This window comes from Mugil cephalus, chromosome 10 (genome assembly GCF_022458985.1).
Source record: "Mugil cephalus isolate CIBA_MC_2020 chromosome 10, CIBA_Mcephalus_1.1, whole genome shotgun sequence".
Taxonomy (NCBI): Eukaryota; Metazoa; Chordata; class Actinopteri; order Mugiliformes; family Mugilidae; genus Mugil; species Mugil cephalus.
In genome coordinates this window covers 3,197,545-3,211,149 of record NC_061779.1, presented here as the reverse complement: position 1 = coordinate 3,211,149, position 13,605 = coordinate 3,197,545, and the positions used below count along the sequence as shown (strand labels likewise).

The 13,605-nt window shown below is 41.6% G+C and overlaps 1 protein-coding gene across 4 annotated transcripts in view; it reads left to right on the top strand.

The window, feature by feature from the left end:
• The window catches only part of abcc8 (ATP-binding cassette, sub-family C (CFTR/MRP), member 8), a 58,176-nt gene that overhangs the window by 29,801 nt on the left and 14,770 nt on the right, over positions 1–13,605 (top strand). For 2 of the 4 annotated variants that reach the window (XM_047596332.1, XM_047596334.1), the window contains exons 16-26: positions 402–474; positions 598–703; positions 5,377–5,409; positions 7,543–7,581; positions 7,910–8,008; positions 10,381–10,465; positions 10,737–10,817; positions 11,828–11,965; positions 12,188–12,313; positions 12,428–12,524; positions 12,951–13,010. In XM_047596332.1, the coding sequence (XP_047452288.1) occupies positions 402–474; positions 598–703; positions 5,377–5,409; positions 7,543–7,581; positions 7,910–8,008; positions 10,381–10,465; positions 10,737–10,817; positions 11,828–11,965; positions 12,188–12,313; positions 12,428–12,524; positions 12,951–13,010 (937 nt within the window). The remainder of the gene's footprint in view (positions 1–401; positions 475–597; positions 704–5,376; positions 5,410–7,542; positions 7,582–7,909; positions 8,009–10,380; positions 10,466–10,736; positions 10,818–11,827; positions 11,966–12,187; positions 12,314–12,427; positions 12,525–12,950; positions 13,011–13,605) is intronic. The other 2 variants (XM_047596333.1, XM_047596335.1) reach the window with 1 other exon arrangement.

Sequence of the window (13,605 nt, the reverse complement as noted above, 5' to 3'; positions counted from 1 at the left end):
GTTTTGTCTAGCTAACGACACCATCGTCCTTTCACAAGGTTGCACTCGTGCATTTATCTCAGAATGTTTTGTCTGTGCTTGTCAAAGTCAAACCAACCTGATATCAGATTTCTGCTGTGGGAGGAAGAGACACAGATCACAATAACACAAAACAAAATAGTACGGTATTAGTGTTATATGAACATAAGATGAGTAAATATAAGTGTAGACTAGTCAATAATGTGAAATTTCCACTGCGGAGTGTGACTCTAAACATCCGGAAATCGAATAAGTTGCAACAGCTTCCCCGCATGACATGAATAAGAATGAGGAGATTGTTTCCTTCCTTTTTGCCCCACAAACGCTCTGAAGGATGTTTATTGTATTTGTGCTGAGTGAAAGAAGCTGTGGCGTGTTTTCAGATAACCAGCGGTTATTTCACCTGGACCGACGGACCCCCGACGCTTTCTAACGTGGACATCAGGATTCCTTTTGGTGAGTTATCAGGCTTTCCTCCCCGTTTGCCCCCTGACTTTTAACTTGTTTCGTTATATCTCGTTATTTAATTTTTTATTATTATTATTATTATTATTGTCTGTCCGTCATAATTCCTGTCAGGTAAGCTGACTATGATCGTGGGCCAGGTGGGTTGTGGAAAATCATCTCTGCTGCTGGCAGCCCTGGGAGAGATGCAGCGAGTGTCAGGAGCGGTCACGTGGAACAGGTCGGTTGTGTTGTTTGCTGTGTAGCATTCTACCTTTTATCCCTGGAGATAACTACTCATGTATGAGGTAAAGCAACACCCCCAACCCACAGACACACACAAACCTCTGCTCCAGTTTTCACTCCAATGCACCTTGTGGCTAAGTCTGGTCCTGTGTTGAGATGCAGCCTTGCTTTCTTTTCTTGCCCGGCCCGTGATCAGTCAGTGGCTTGACGTGGTGCATTCAACATTTTGAGGGCTGTAAATTAGCTGCTAGTCTGGGGAGTTAAACAACACGCACACACACACACTAGAGTGGTCAAACTGTGAATCTCTTAAACCAATTATTTGTGACCAAAACGAATCATGCTAATCACTTTAGCAAAGAATAATAATAACAAATATTTGCTGAAAGACGCAAATCCTTTAATTATCAGATCCATGTGATGGTTATGGATGTGGACGAAGCTCATTAACATTAACAGGACAATACGATGGCCAGCACGTCGATAACTTCTCCCATTCATTCAATTATAAAAGATCAAAACGATACACGTGCCCCCAGAGCAGCGCAAACGACTGAACGATTGACTTCACTGTAGAAGGAAAAGTTTAATTTTAAGCGAATTGGTCCCCACAGACATCAAGACCAATCTCCTTTATTTCTTAAATGGAGTTTCCATCTAACTGAGTTCCAAACCCCCTCAAGTAATTGATCTGTCAGAGCCGGTTGGGGGGATTTTATTTATGCTTTTTAGCGCAGTGATAAACTCTACATCCCCTGACAGGGTGATGTAATTACCAATGGAATCAGACCTTGAGCCACGACACAGCAATATAACAAAAAAAAAACGATTTGTAGGTCAGTGAAACAGAGGTGATAGTTCGGCTTTTATTTCTTGTGACTGGGAGAAACAACGTGGAGGAACGCGGGGAGTTTTAATGCATCACTGAGTCAAATTCATTAATACACAGGATAAAGTGTTAGAATCCTTTGAACCGTGATCTGAGGCAAAACACATTTAGAAGCCTAGTCCAGCTGAAAGGCTGACCAGCAGGTTAGCAGTTAGCTACCAACTAGCAACCAACAAGAAGACACCAGCTAACTAGCTTAGCCAATAGCAGCAGGTAAGAAGTGCTGGGATGTGCAACTACACTTCAACCAACAGGCTGAAAAAAATTTTTGCTGTGGCTACAGGCCACATGTTCAGATCCCTTTCTAGCACTTACTCCTTATTTCATGTATCAATTCTCCTCCAGTGGATAAATCTCAAGCTTTCCTTCATATTAACCTTGATTTTAACTTAAAAAGTTTGAACTCCATGCATTATAACATCAGCTTGACGTACGTCTGCCGTTACAAAACGGTTTCAGTGGCATCTAATGGCAAAAAGCAAATATAAAAGCTGGCACAGAAGTGCAATCTGTATGAGGTGTGAGATACTATCAGAACAGATGTTTGCTATCAAGCAACACTGCAGATGCTGATGAGAATTTAGTCATTTCAAACCACTTTTCTGGGACCGGTGCACCAACTTTCTCTGCTCTGTTGGGTTTTAATTTGGCCCCGGTCCGTCCAGTTGTCCGGTCGGTTAATGAGCATCTTGGACTTGGCTCGCTGGACTCTTCCCGGAAAAAAGCTTCAATCTTACTGCAGATTTGGGGGCGGACGGTTATGAGCAAATTACATCTCAGTGGAGGTGGAGAAGCTGAGCTAGTGAATGTGATTTCTTCTCGGGTTTAACGCCCCACAGACTCCTTCAGTGCCTCATTTATCATATGGGACACTAAGACGTTGTCATTAAGTCTCATGGAGTATTCAGACTTTGTCAGTTCTTCTGTTTTTCAGTTTCTTGCTGAGAAAAGCAATGCACAAAAAAAAGGCTGAAGTTAAGCTTGTTAGTGCCTGTCAGGAGCAGAAAGTGTCCATAAGCAGTGTGAGAGCTTGTCAGATGGATAGTGTCACTGACTTGTTAAATGATGATTAGTGAGTCCACGTCAGCTGTTACTGATCAGCTGATGGCGTTGGTGAGTCCTCTGGCGTTGCCCGAGCGTCGCTGGGCTTCATCGAGCATTAAGTGTTATTTCGGTTGCGTGACAAAGCAGTCTCATCACGAGGGTCGTTCACAGCAGCTGTTTCTGAGCGTTGTCACGTGTCATCTTCCTCAGCACAGTCACTGTTTTCCCACTGTTTTCCCCCCCTAACGTCCTCTCCTTAAAGTCTGATGTCTCTGTCTAGATTTTTAAATCAGAGGGTTTTGCTTTTTCTGAGGCGGCGTGTGAGGTTGGAAGAGGTGGAAATAACAACGTTAGTCACGCATTCTGAGTACAGTCTAGAGTCTTGACCTTTTTACAATCTCTTTTCCCTCCTCCATGCACCTCGGTGGGAGGTGAAGTCACACCAGGAGAACAATTCTTTCTGCATTTAACTGGTGCATTTGCTAACATGGCAGTAAGGTACCCAGGGAGCAGTTTGCACGGTTGGTTGTTTGCACCTTCCCGTGGCACGAAGGCACCTCAGCCCAAACGCTGCTTCTCTAACTGCTAGTACACAGCTCCCCCAGTTGATTATAAACCAGTGGGAGCTCTTCCTCCCTCCTCTCCCCCGACCCTCTGCTCTCGACTCCAAATGAGCCACCGCTCTTATCATCAGAATCCAGTCAAAAGAGCTGCAATTTAAATGTCTTGAAACTGCAGCGCTCGGCTGCAGAACCAGCTGGACGCCAGGGTCGCGACCCCGTAACATACCTGTTGAAGTGATTAACTGCAGCTCATTAACCGAGTGACCCCTCGCGCTGAATGGAAAGAGCTCGGTCGATGCGATAGGTTTGTGTGCAGTCGGGTTTCAGGTATTGATTGTCAGAGGAGTAAACGTGAAAGAAGATTTGTGAGACTAAAAGTGTTAGATGGACGTTTGAGTTTATCGAATATGGGAAGTTCCTCCGATTTATTTTTTTTTTCTGATAGAGGACAGTCTGACGTGACCTTCAGTTCTTAGAGAGCGGGGGTCTCTTTCAGCGGTTCAATCAGGGATGAAAGCTGGAAGTAATCAGCTCCAACGTAATGATTGCTTTTTGCTGCAATGGCTGCAGGATAGAAACCATCAGGCATCCATTCAGCCTTCAAGCTTCTCTAAGTGCCATCGGGTGAGGATGTCCACTGATGAGGTTATTTACGGTGTGTCCTTTTAGGTCCTGATAATGGAGGACATTTCCATCTACAACAACAACAACAACAAAAAAGCGTGTTTTATGTTTTTTAAATGTGTGTGTCAGGCTGCATCCGCTGCCATCAGGGAGTGTCATTGCTGTGGGGTGGGGGGTGTCTGGTCTGGTTTCCCAGCAGAACACTGAATTATCATAAGGCAGTCGATGTCATTTACAGTGTTGGGCAAGTTAATTCAAAAATGTAATGCATTACTTATCACTTGTTACTGTAATTTCAAAACAATTAGTTACATTACTTTTGTGTTCTCAATAGATCTTATTGCATTCAGTGTAGCTCATTTCCACATCCAGTAGAAAGTGATGTAAAAGGCTATAATGACTAAGCTAGGCTAACGCTAACAACAGTACAATATAGTGGAGCAGTTATGGCTCATGGCGCGATACATAATGTGATACAGATGTTGTAAATTTAGGTGTATTCATGTTAAAATGAATAGTGCTAGAAGCTACTACTGTGTATTGTATCCGAACACCTAAAAAAAGCTGGAACCATGCTACATATTTCATTAAATTACTAACAGGAAGTTAACAACTGCTAGGAATTTGTATAAAAATACACAACTTAATTAATTTAATTAGTTTCAGGTTCATTTTAATGCACATCACTGACATTTGTACTGAGTAAAACATAACAGTTATTTTTTACATTACTGCGTTACAGCACAAAGTAATGTATTACAGTAATTGCATTACTTTTATAATGCATTACTCCCATCACTCGTTATTAACTTCTTTTGTCCGTGGTCATAATGTTTTGCCTGATCGGTGGCTGAAATCATCCGTTATGTCTCCCTCTTCTCTCAATTTTCTTTAAAAGCATTTTTTTTACTGGATTAATTTCCTGTTTTATGCAAAAATAAATAAATATTTCGTTCTTAATTAAAGCAGCTTTTAGTAAACTAAACTCAAACTAACTAAAAACTACATCCTGGACATGCTGTGCATCGTCTGTTTCCTCTCTGGTTTTCCTCCTATGAACTAAATTGCCGTTAATGTTCACCACGTCCTAAATAGATTTGCCCTTTTCCTCTGTTCCTTTATGCGTCATCTGTAACAACATATCAGAGCTTCTTAAAACGACAGTCACCTCCACCTTTCCCGGGCAGCCGTGGTCTCCGGAGCTGAAATAGCTGCCACTCACAGCAGTAAACACTTAAACTTGTTAAAATCAGCCCCTTCTCTCTGGTCACACTCCGATGTGATCAGAGTCACCTTCTCACAACCCAAAGCTAAAAATACATCCTGAGACTTTCACTGAGCATGTGCTAAAACAGCCAATCAGATCCTAATAAATGATGGGTTTATGACTCTGAATGGGGATGATAAATGTTTATACATTATGAATAAATAATTAGTGAATAATTAGTTTCTTTGCGTTTCAGTTTACATAATTAACGTCTTTGGAGTTTCTGTTGCAGAATTAGTAACCCTTCTAATAATGTGTGTTTGTTTTCTGTTTTTTTCCAGCCTTCCAAGCCTGGAGTCTGAGGGAGATGAAAGGTAAGTGCTGCAAAAATAGACTGAAACACATAAACCGACACCGTCACATATATTTATATTTAGTCTGGCCTTAGAGAACATTTTAAAAATAAAGCAGGACTCAGATACGCTAAAAGACTTTTGCTGGCCTGGGAACGTTTTACACCTCAGCTGTTGTGTGTAATGATGCATTACTTTTAATGAAAGAAATGACCGAAACAATCGTGAATGGTACAAATCCGTACATAAATAAAGCCGTGACGACAGTTTGTTATTGTCTCTGGTTTAGCTAACGCGCATATTTCAGGGGTTATTTAAACTCATTGTAGGTCATTGTTTCTGTTCGGAAGTCAACTTTCCGTTCGCTGGAATTACACTCACACAAAGCATGAGTCTCTCCGTTTTTACAAGTTTAGATTAGCTCGTAAGCAGCAGCCTCTAACCGGACAGAACAGGAAGCAGAGTGTGTCCGGTCCTGTTTATACTGAGTGAAGGCTGCTTTATAAAAGACCAGGCATCCTGACATGTTACCATGTAATTATTAATTGGTGCATCTGGAGCATTTTATTTCACAGATTTGATATAAAGTAGCACCATTCGTGTATTTATTGAGTCAGATCTTTATTAAAAAACTATGTACATCAAACTAAGATTGATTTGCATCCAAATCACGTGGCCAGTTAAAGACGACGTAGCAGCAAGATGCAGCGTCACTGAAACTTATTCAGAAAGTGCAAACTTGAACCTACAGAACAGTTTTTTAAGTGTGTTGATAGGCCAAGTAAAACTAGACTTGTTGGTGATGGTGTGATGCATTACTTATTGTTACATGTGATAGTTTTGTAAGTATCTGTGCAAAAATGCGTGATGCATTTCCTGCATTTTAATGTAAATACTTATGAATTCCTTTGTTGTTTGCTAAATTTGTACATAAGCTTTTGAAATTTACACTTGAGCTTTGTATTCTAAGTTATAAAAATGGTTCGTTAAACATGTTTGTGGTTTTTACAGAGAAAAATCTAACTTTCCTACTCAGATTTTATAGTTTTAGTACAATGGCAACAATGTAAACCGTTTTAAAGATGAAATATAAAAGTAAAACCTAAAGCATATCTTCTTATTTGTGTTTATAAAGTACTTTTCTGCTTACTGGTGGTCAAAGTGTTGAACTCCGAGCAACTTTCATAGACAAATTTGTGTGTAGTCATTAACCCTGTGGTTCTGCAGAGCCACAACCCTCCCTCCCACGTCACATCCCGCTTTTTTTAGTTCATTATATTTCGCATTCATAATATTTGACTTTGTCCGATAAATGAGTAAATGCAGCAACATCCCTCTGACTTAACGTAATTAACAAAAATAATCAAATTGTCTCCGCGTTAGAAACGTCTCTAACCTTAGACTTGGGTCTGTGTTCAGTCTGAAATGTGTTTGATCTAATTTTACCCGCTAATAAAGTTTGACTTACTCACCGGGACAGATCAAGTGAACACCGTGGTATTAGATGTCCGGACCAGTTCCCCTTTTAAAAATTCACCACCAGCAGCCTAATAGTAAACAGGTTATGAAAAGAAATGGACTCGCTGTGTGTTGGTTTGCACGTTTTTTGCACGTTTTAGGCCGGTATTTATGTCGTATATTTAGAGCCACACATTATCCAGGTGATCCGTTCTCACCTCCGACAGCCCGTCTCCGTTTAGAGCCGCTAACATCGAGAGACATATACAAGATGAACAAGATACCAGCAAATAGCGACAATTAATCCGACGGCTCCCGAGCTCATGTTTGACGTATGAGTCTGGGGGAATCGGATCCTCAGAACACAAACAAGCCAACGACGATTTCCATATCGGCAAACTGCACGAAGAGAAACTGCAGGGATTTTTTTGGTTTTTTTTAGGACGGATGAGATCATCGCTAATGATAGTTGTGCTCATGTAGGGCTGCGGTCGGCCTGTTTGTGTTTGGGCTGCCGAGCAGTGACATGATATTGCCATAGTGAGAGAAGAGGATCTGGGTTAGTGTGTGTGTGTGTGTGTGTGTGTGTTTGTTTTCTGTTAATCATTACAGGGAATACGGTGGAGTCCTTGTGTTTATTTTATGGAGAATAATGCGCATCTAATGTGTCTTGTGTGTTTGACATGTCCTCTGCAGTCCCACGGACAGAGATGCAGCGAGCGACGGAGACATCAGGTGAGCTCAGGTGGTTTCCATGGATACGCATCACCATGAACTCAAAAAGTAGAAGTTCCTGTCCATCCCTTCTGCTTGCATACTTCCCTCTGACCGCTCTTCTCTGTGTATTGACTCCACAAACACACCACAGACTTTAATGATCCTTGAGCCGGTTCCTTATGGACCGGAGCTCCTTTTACGCAACGACAGCTTCCCTGTGGTCCAGAGGTTAAACCGCCTCTTAACCTTTACCCATGTGTGAAACAGCAGACTAATTCAGAAGAGACACAGAGAGATGTTATTGTGTTTGATTGACATCTCTGCGTGTGTTGTAAATGTCTGGCAGGAAGAGAGGCGCCGTGGCCTACGCTTCCCAGAAGCCCTGGCTCTTGAACGCCACCGTGGTGGAGAACATCACCTTTGAGATGCCCATGATAAAATCAAGGTAAGGAGGTTTTAAAAGGTGCTGCTGTTGGGGGTGAGAGTATGGAAACTAGGGCTGTGGTGGTGATAATTTCAATAGACTCTTCATGGCCTACGTCACGATGTTAACTGGAGACAAAACAGAGAGAAGTCTGAGGCAAACGCTGTCGCTTTCAACCTTGAAGATGTTAGTCAAAAACACTAATTTGAAGTTAGTCGTAGATGACTTTGGTTTGGCTTAAAAGAAAGGATTATAGTGAGACAGTCAGATTAATATCTAATGCATCACCAGTTTCAGCCTGTTATTAAACTAAATCATGACTGAAATTATATTAAGCTAATCATTATTTAGGGGATTCTTGTTATACGTTAATGCTAACCGCTAACCGCTACGGTGTCCAAGCAGAAGTTGCATTTACTACGTTCCCCTGCACAGTGTTTCCACTTACTTCTTGTGATATCTTTGTTGGAGAGGCTTCACTCGATAAAGACAGACCAGACTTCATCCCCTCTGTGTCCTACTTTGGTCAAATCGTCCACCCAGTGAGCGAGAGTGTCGGGGTCAGTGAATATAGTCCCATCAGGCAGAGTCAACTTTTTAAAATAACACTCACTGAATGTGTAGCACTGAGTGTAGTAGTATATTCTCTAAAAAAAATGCATTTTCCTTGTCCAGTTGTGCCAGAACAGTCCATTAAAATATGCTAACCGCCGTTTACAGACTATAGTGTTTGAGATGTTTGGCCCCTCAAAAAACCTCACATTGTTTACAAACCCACCCTCGTTTTCAACCGTTCTACTATTATTTTGAGTGTAATTCATATCCCAAAACAGAGAAAAGTACATAAATAAAGTTAAAGATGCTGGATTTCTTCATTATTATTTATATTTTTGTTGATATCGTGATATTTCTTTGTCTTCGGTAATCGTGAAGTGAAAATCTGATGTCGTGACAGCGCTGAACAGTAAAAATCTGAGATTCAGATTTGAAGAAAAGAGTGCTTTGTATAAAGAAAACATTAGTCTGGACACTGTTGGTGGTGCAGATAAGAAGAAGAAGAAGAAAAAGAAATCTTGATGCGATGACCAGTCGACTCTAATGAGTTCATTCTGGCCGTGAGTGAACAGATGGAGGAGGAAGATCTAAACGGTTAAGCTGCAAACTCCCATATGCGGCTGATTAGACAAACAGCAGGCGAGGAGGGAAAGTTGTTAATGAGTTAGTTAATGAGACTAATTTAAGATAATTACACAGATTTAACTGATACAAACCAGGGACTGTTGGCAGCGTTAAAGAGGCCATCAGGGTTCCCACCCAGGACTTCAGACTGGTTCAGTGTAGTCAATACAAGTCAAATTAACTAAACAAAACACTCAATACCTTTGTGGTTTTGTGACACTGACGCCTCCCTGAAAAATTTAACCCTAATAAAGTGAGTGTAGATAGTTGATCATTGCTTTGTGATGCTGCAGACCGTGCACATCCATTAGTAACCGGGACCTATAAGCTTCCCTTTGCATTGAAATAGCTTTTTATTTGTCTTTGTGCTGTCATTGTGGCTCGCAGAATTTAATTCCCCTTATTAAACTGACATCCACAGGTCTTACATTTAACAATGAAATCGATTTGCTGTCAAGCCGTTGAGCCAAAATCCAGCCAACAACAACCTCTGCGCTCCCTCAGGCCACTGTAGTAAATTAAATGAGCTGATTCCTGATTAAGTCAATAGTTTGAAAAAATAAGGAGCCAATTGCTAAATAAACTGTTGACGCTGAAACACCTCAAGAGTTTTTGTTTTGTTTTGTTTTTTTGAAAGAGGTGGGTGGTTCTGTTTTCCTCTTGTTGCCACAGTTTCACTGATTCCTGGTACAGGAACATATGCTGTATTTATTTGTGTAGGCTCACTCAAAGTACACACTTCTGCTAACGCATACTCACAGTATTCATCCTCACAACAAATGTTCTTTCTGAAAGGTCAGCCGCTTGCATTTATGGGAACCGTAGGCGCTCTCTCTCGGGCTAATTGACTGTTGTTTTATTTTAAATAACACACAGCTAATGGATGGTGGTACTTGGTTGCTGTGGAGATCTTCTGTTGGTTAAGGTTTGTCGTAACCGCGTCCATTGCTACGTCATGCATTAGCGTTTGGGTTTATTTGTGCAACAGTCAGTTTAAATTATACACAGTTGTTAAGAACGTTGCCTCTAAGCAGATTCCTGCAAAACAAATGACATTCCAGTTAGCTTCTACAAATGTTAGCATGCTAACACGTTAAGCTAAGATAGACTGTTGTTAAACGATGTCATAATGAGGAGAACCATTGTATCCTTCTGGCTAGCATTAGCAGCTGCTCAATGTCCTCATCTGTATTCTGGTTGTTTGTGCCTTGCAGGTACAAAGCTGTTGTTGACGCCTGCTCTCTTCAGCCTGATATCGACATCCTTCCACAAGGGGACCAGACCGAGATCGGGGAGCGGGTCAGTATCACAGTAACATTTATGATTTGCCTCCTCTTTGGTTTCTGTGTCTGCCTGTATTTGTAATCGTTGTATGTGCAGGGAGTTGGATTGACCTTGTTCAGACAGAAGCACTGTCACCTTGCATCACTTCATACTCCACTAGTGCAGGAAATACACCGTGATCTCCCACGTTTCTGCAGAGTGTTGGCACTGTGCTGCTCATTCCTTCTAGTGGTGAAACCTTGTTGCTTACATTTTCTTCATGCTCTTTTATCGTTCTCTGCTGCAGGGCATCATCCTATCAGGTGGACAGAAGCAGAGAATCAGCGTAGCCAGAGCCTTGTACCAGCAGACCAACATGGTCTTCCTGGTGAGTCTGCACTCAGTCAGTTGGTCAAAAGATTCAAGTTGGTGGAGATGTGATTCTTTACCATGCGAAGAACAATGGACAGAGGTATATTTGTTTTTTTACCACTACAGAGAGTACATGACCTGTGTTTGTGTTTTGTGGAGACCATGCAGCCGCATGCAACTTCCCGGACCAGAGTGTGTCTGTACCCGACTTCAGGTTTCTACGGGCGGATAGGGACACGCTCCTGAGCCGTGTAGTTTACGTCCCTCCCTCAGCAGACGAGACAACTATGTGTCCGATATAATATATCAGCAACATAAAAAAATAATCACAATACAATATTAGAAACAGTACCATATGTATATGGTACCGCCGGTTTGAAGGTTGACTTTTTTCTCAAAGTGTGTAATGAAATTGCCTTTTTTTTTTTTTCCAATGGGTTGGACTAATACTCTTCTGTAGATTGTGTTTCTCATGTATTGGTGCGTGACAAAAATAGCAACACACTGTCTCAAACTCAGAGGAGACAGCTTTGGAAATTATAGTGGTGGATTTTACTGCCAGCTACATTCTATTAATAATAATAATAATTAAATAACTACTATTATTGGATTGATTGATTGATTGATTGATTGATTGATTGATAGTCTTTATTTCTAACACATAAGTAATGAAACTATAACTATAAAATAGGTAAAGAAATAGATAACAAAGAAAAATTAGTGCCTTAATAAGTAGACGAATAAATCAATCAAAAGCATAAACCGTTTCCAGTTTCACCGAGCAAACATTGAGCTATTAAATTTACTGTCATTTGTCAAAGAAAATGTAAAATCGTGCCATTTGTTATGCTGGAAAAACTAAATATTTTCTACTCGTTGCTAATTTAATCCCCTTTACAAATTATGATCTATGATAACGCTGCTTCAACCTCACAATCGGCTCCTTAATAAACTTGGAGCCTAATATAGAAAAATAGCTAAGACTTGAACTTTTAAACTCAATTGCTTTTGTCTCTGTGTTTTTAGGACGACCCATTTTCCGCCTTAGACATCCACCTGAGTGACCACCTGATGCAGGAGGGCATCCTGAAGATCCTCAGAGAGGAGAAGAGGACGGTGGTGCTGGTCACACACAAGCTCCAGTACCTGCTCCACGCAGACTGGGTACGACCACAGAGTCTCTGCTGCTGTTATCCTCACCGGCCGTGAACAAAACGCTTTATCAGTCACGGGAATTGATGACGCTGATACATTATTCATGACGGAGACATTTTATCGTCTCATTCAGGATGCAGACGGTTAATCTCTGAAAAAGATTGATTTTCATTCTTGGCTGTAGCTTCAAAAGCTGCGTTTCTTCTGTTGTACTTTTGTGTGTGTTATCAGATTATTGCAATGAAAGATGGCACCATCCAGACGGAAGGGACTCTGAAGGACGTCCAGAACTCTGAGCCTGAACTCTTCGAGCAGTGGAAAACCCTGATGCACAGAGAGGACCAGGAGTTTGAGAAGGTGATGAATGACTGCAAAACGAAGTGTTAATGGATCTCAAACGGTTTCAAATCGAAGTCTAATCACAGTCTTTAATATTCTGGGCAAAAATGTCTATCTTCACCTGGTGTTCAGGAGACGGTGGCAGAGAATATGACCGACCTGGAGAGGAAAAACCTGCGCAGGGCCATGTACTCCAGAGAGGCCGTCAGGACCGAAGAGGACGAAGAAGGTGAGAGGACGCCGGAAACAGGGATTGTTATTGGATTATTGCATTCCTCATTTCAGCCTGATTTAAATTTTTTTCATCTGTTTGCTGAGGAGCAGCACCTCTCACGTTAAAACTTAAGCTTCTCAAGCTTGTTTTTAATGTTTTTACGCCTTCCTCGTGGTCCCGAATGACGCCCCCCGCGTGTTTCGGTCCTCGCTGCCAAACATTGCACGGACGTTAAATACTCTCGACCTTCCCGTCCTCTCGTCCCTCGGTTTCTCTTTCTCAGCAACCAGATATGTCGCTGCCTTTAACTACTGAATCTGATCCTCTATCTGTGTGTGTGTGTGTGTGTCTCTGCTGTAAAAAAAAAAAAAGAAGGATTGTGCTAAGGCGCAGTGGCTGTACTCTTTATCTGTCTTCTGTTGTGTTGTCTCCCGCGTGCTGGTGGCACCCTGGGGTGGACTTGTGGGATGGCTCCTGCTGCCCTCATGTTCGATCGAGCAGGTGTGGGTTTGAAAGCATGGTTTGATGAAAAAAGAAAGAAAGAAAGCAGAAAAACACGTTTGTGGCATCGTGACGCTGCTAGCAAATCACAAATGTGTCAGTTCCTCTCAGCATCTTAGAATTTCATCATCATTTAATTTTTCCGCCAAACATTTCCCTCCTCCTCCTCCTCCTGAAAGCTTCTTAAAGCGAGCATGTAGCTGGCATCTCTCTCTTTAGTTTTACCACTCATTCTTTCTTTTTCTTTTTTTTTTTATTTTGCTGGCTATAGTTTGCTGTTTCCTCTCCAGCATGTCTGAAACTCCCAGACGTCCACATGCGGCTTCATGCTCCAGCGCTTGCTCTTTGATGTGCTGTGATAAATGTCGGGGTGGGGAAAAGGGCCGGAGGTCAATCACATTAGCTCCTCACCCCGAGTCACTGTTGATGTGTGGCTGCCTCTTAACAAAAAAAAAAAAAAAAAAAAAAAAGGAATGAGTAGGGCTGGGCGGTACCACCAACAATGTATATTACGGTATTTTATTTTTCATGCATAATCACGTGTTCACAACATTTTCTATTGGTTGAGAGGATTTAATGCAGTAGATTAAGACTA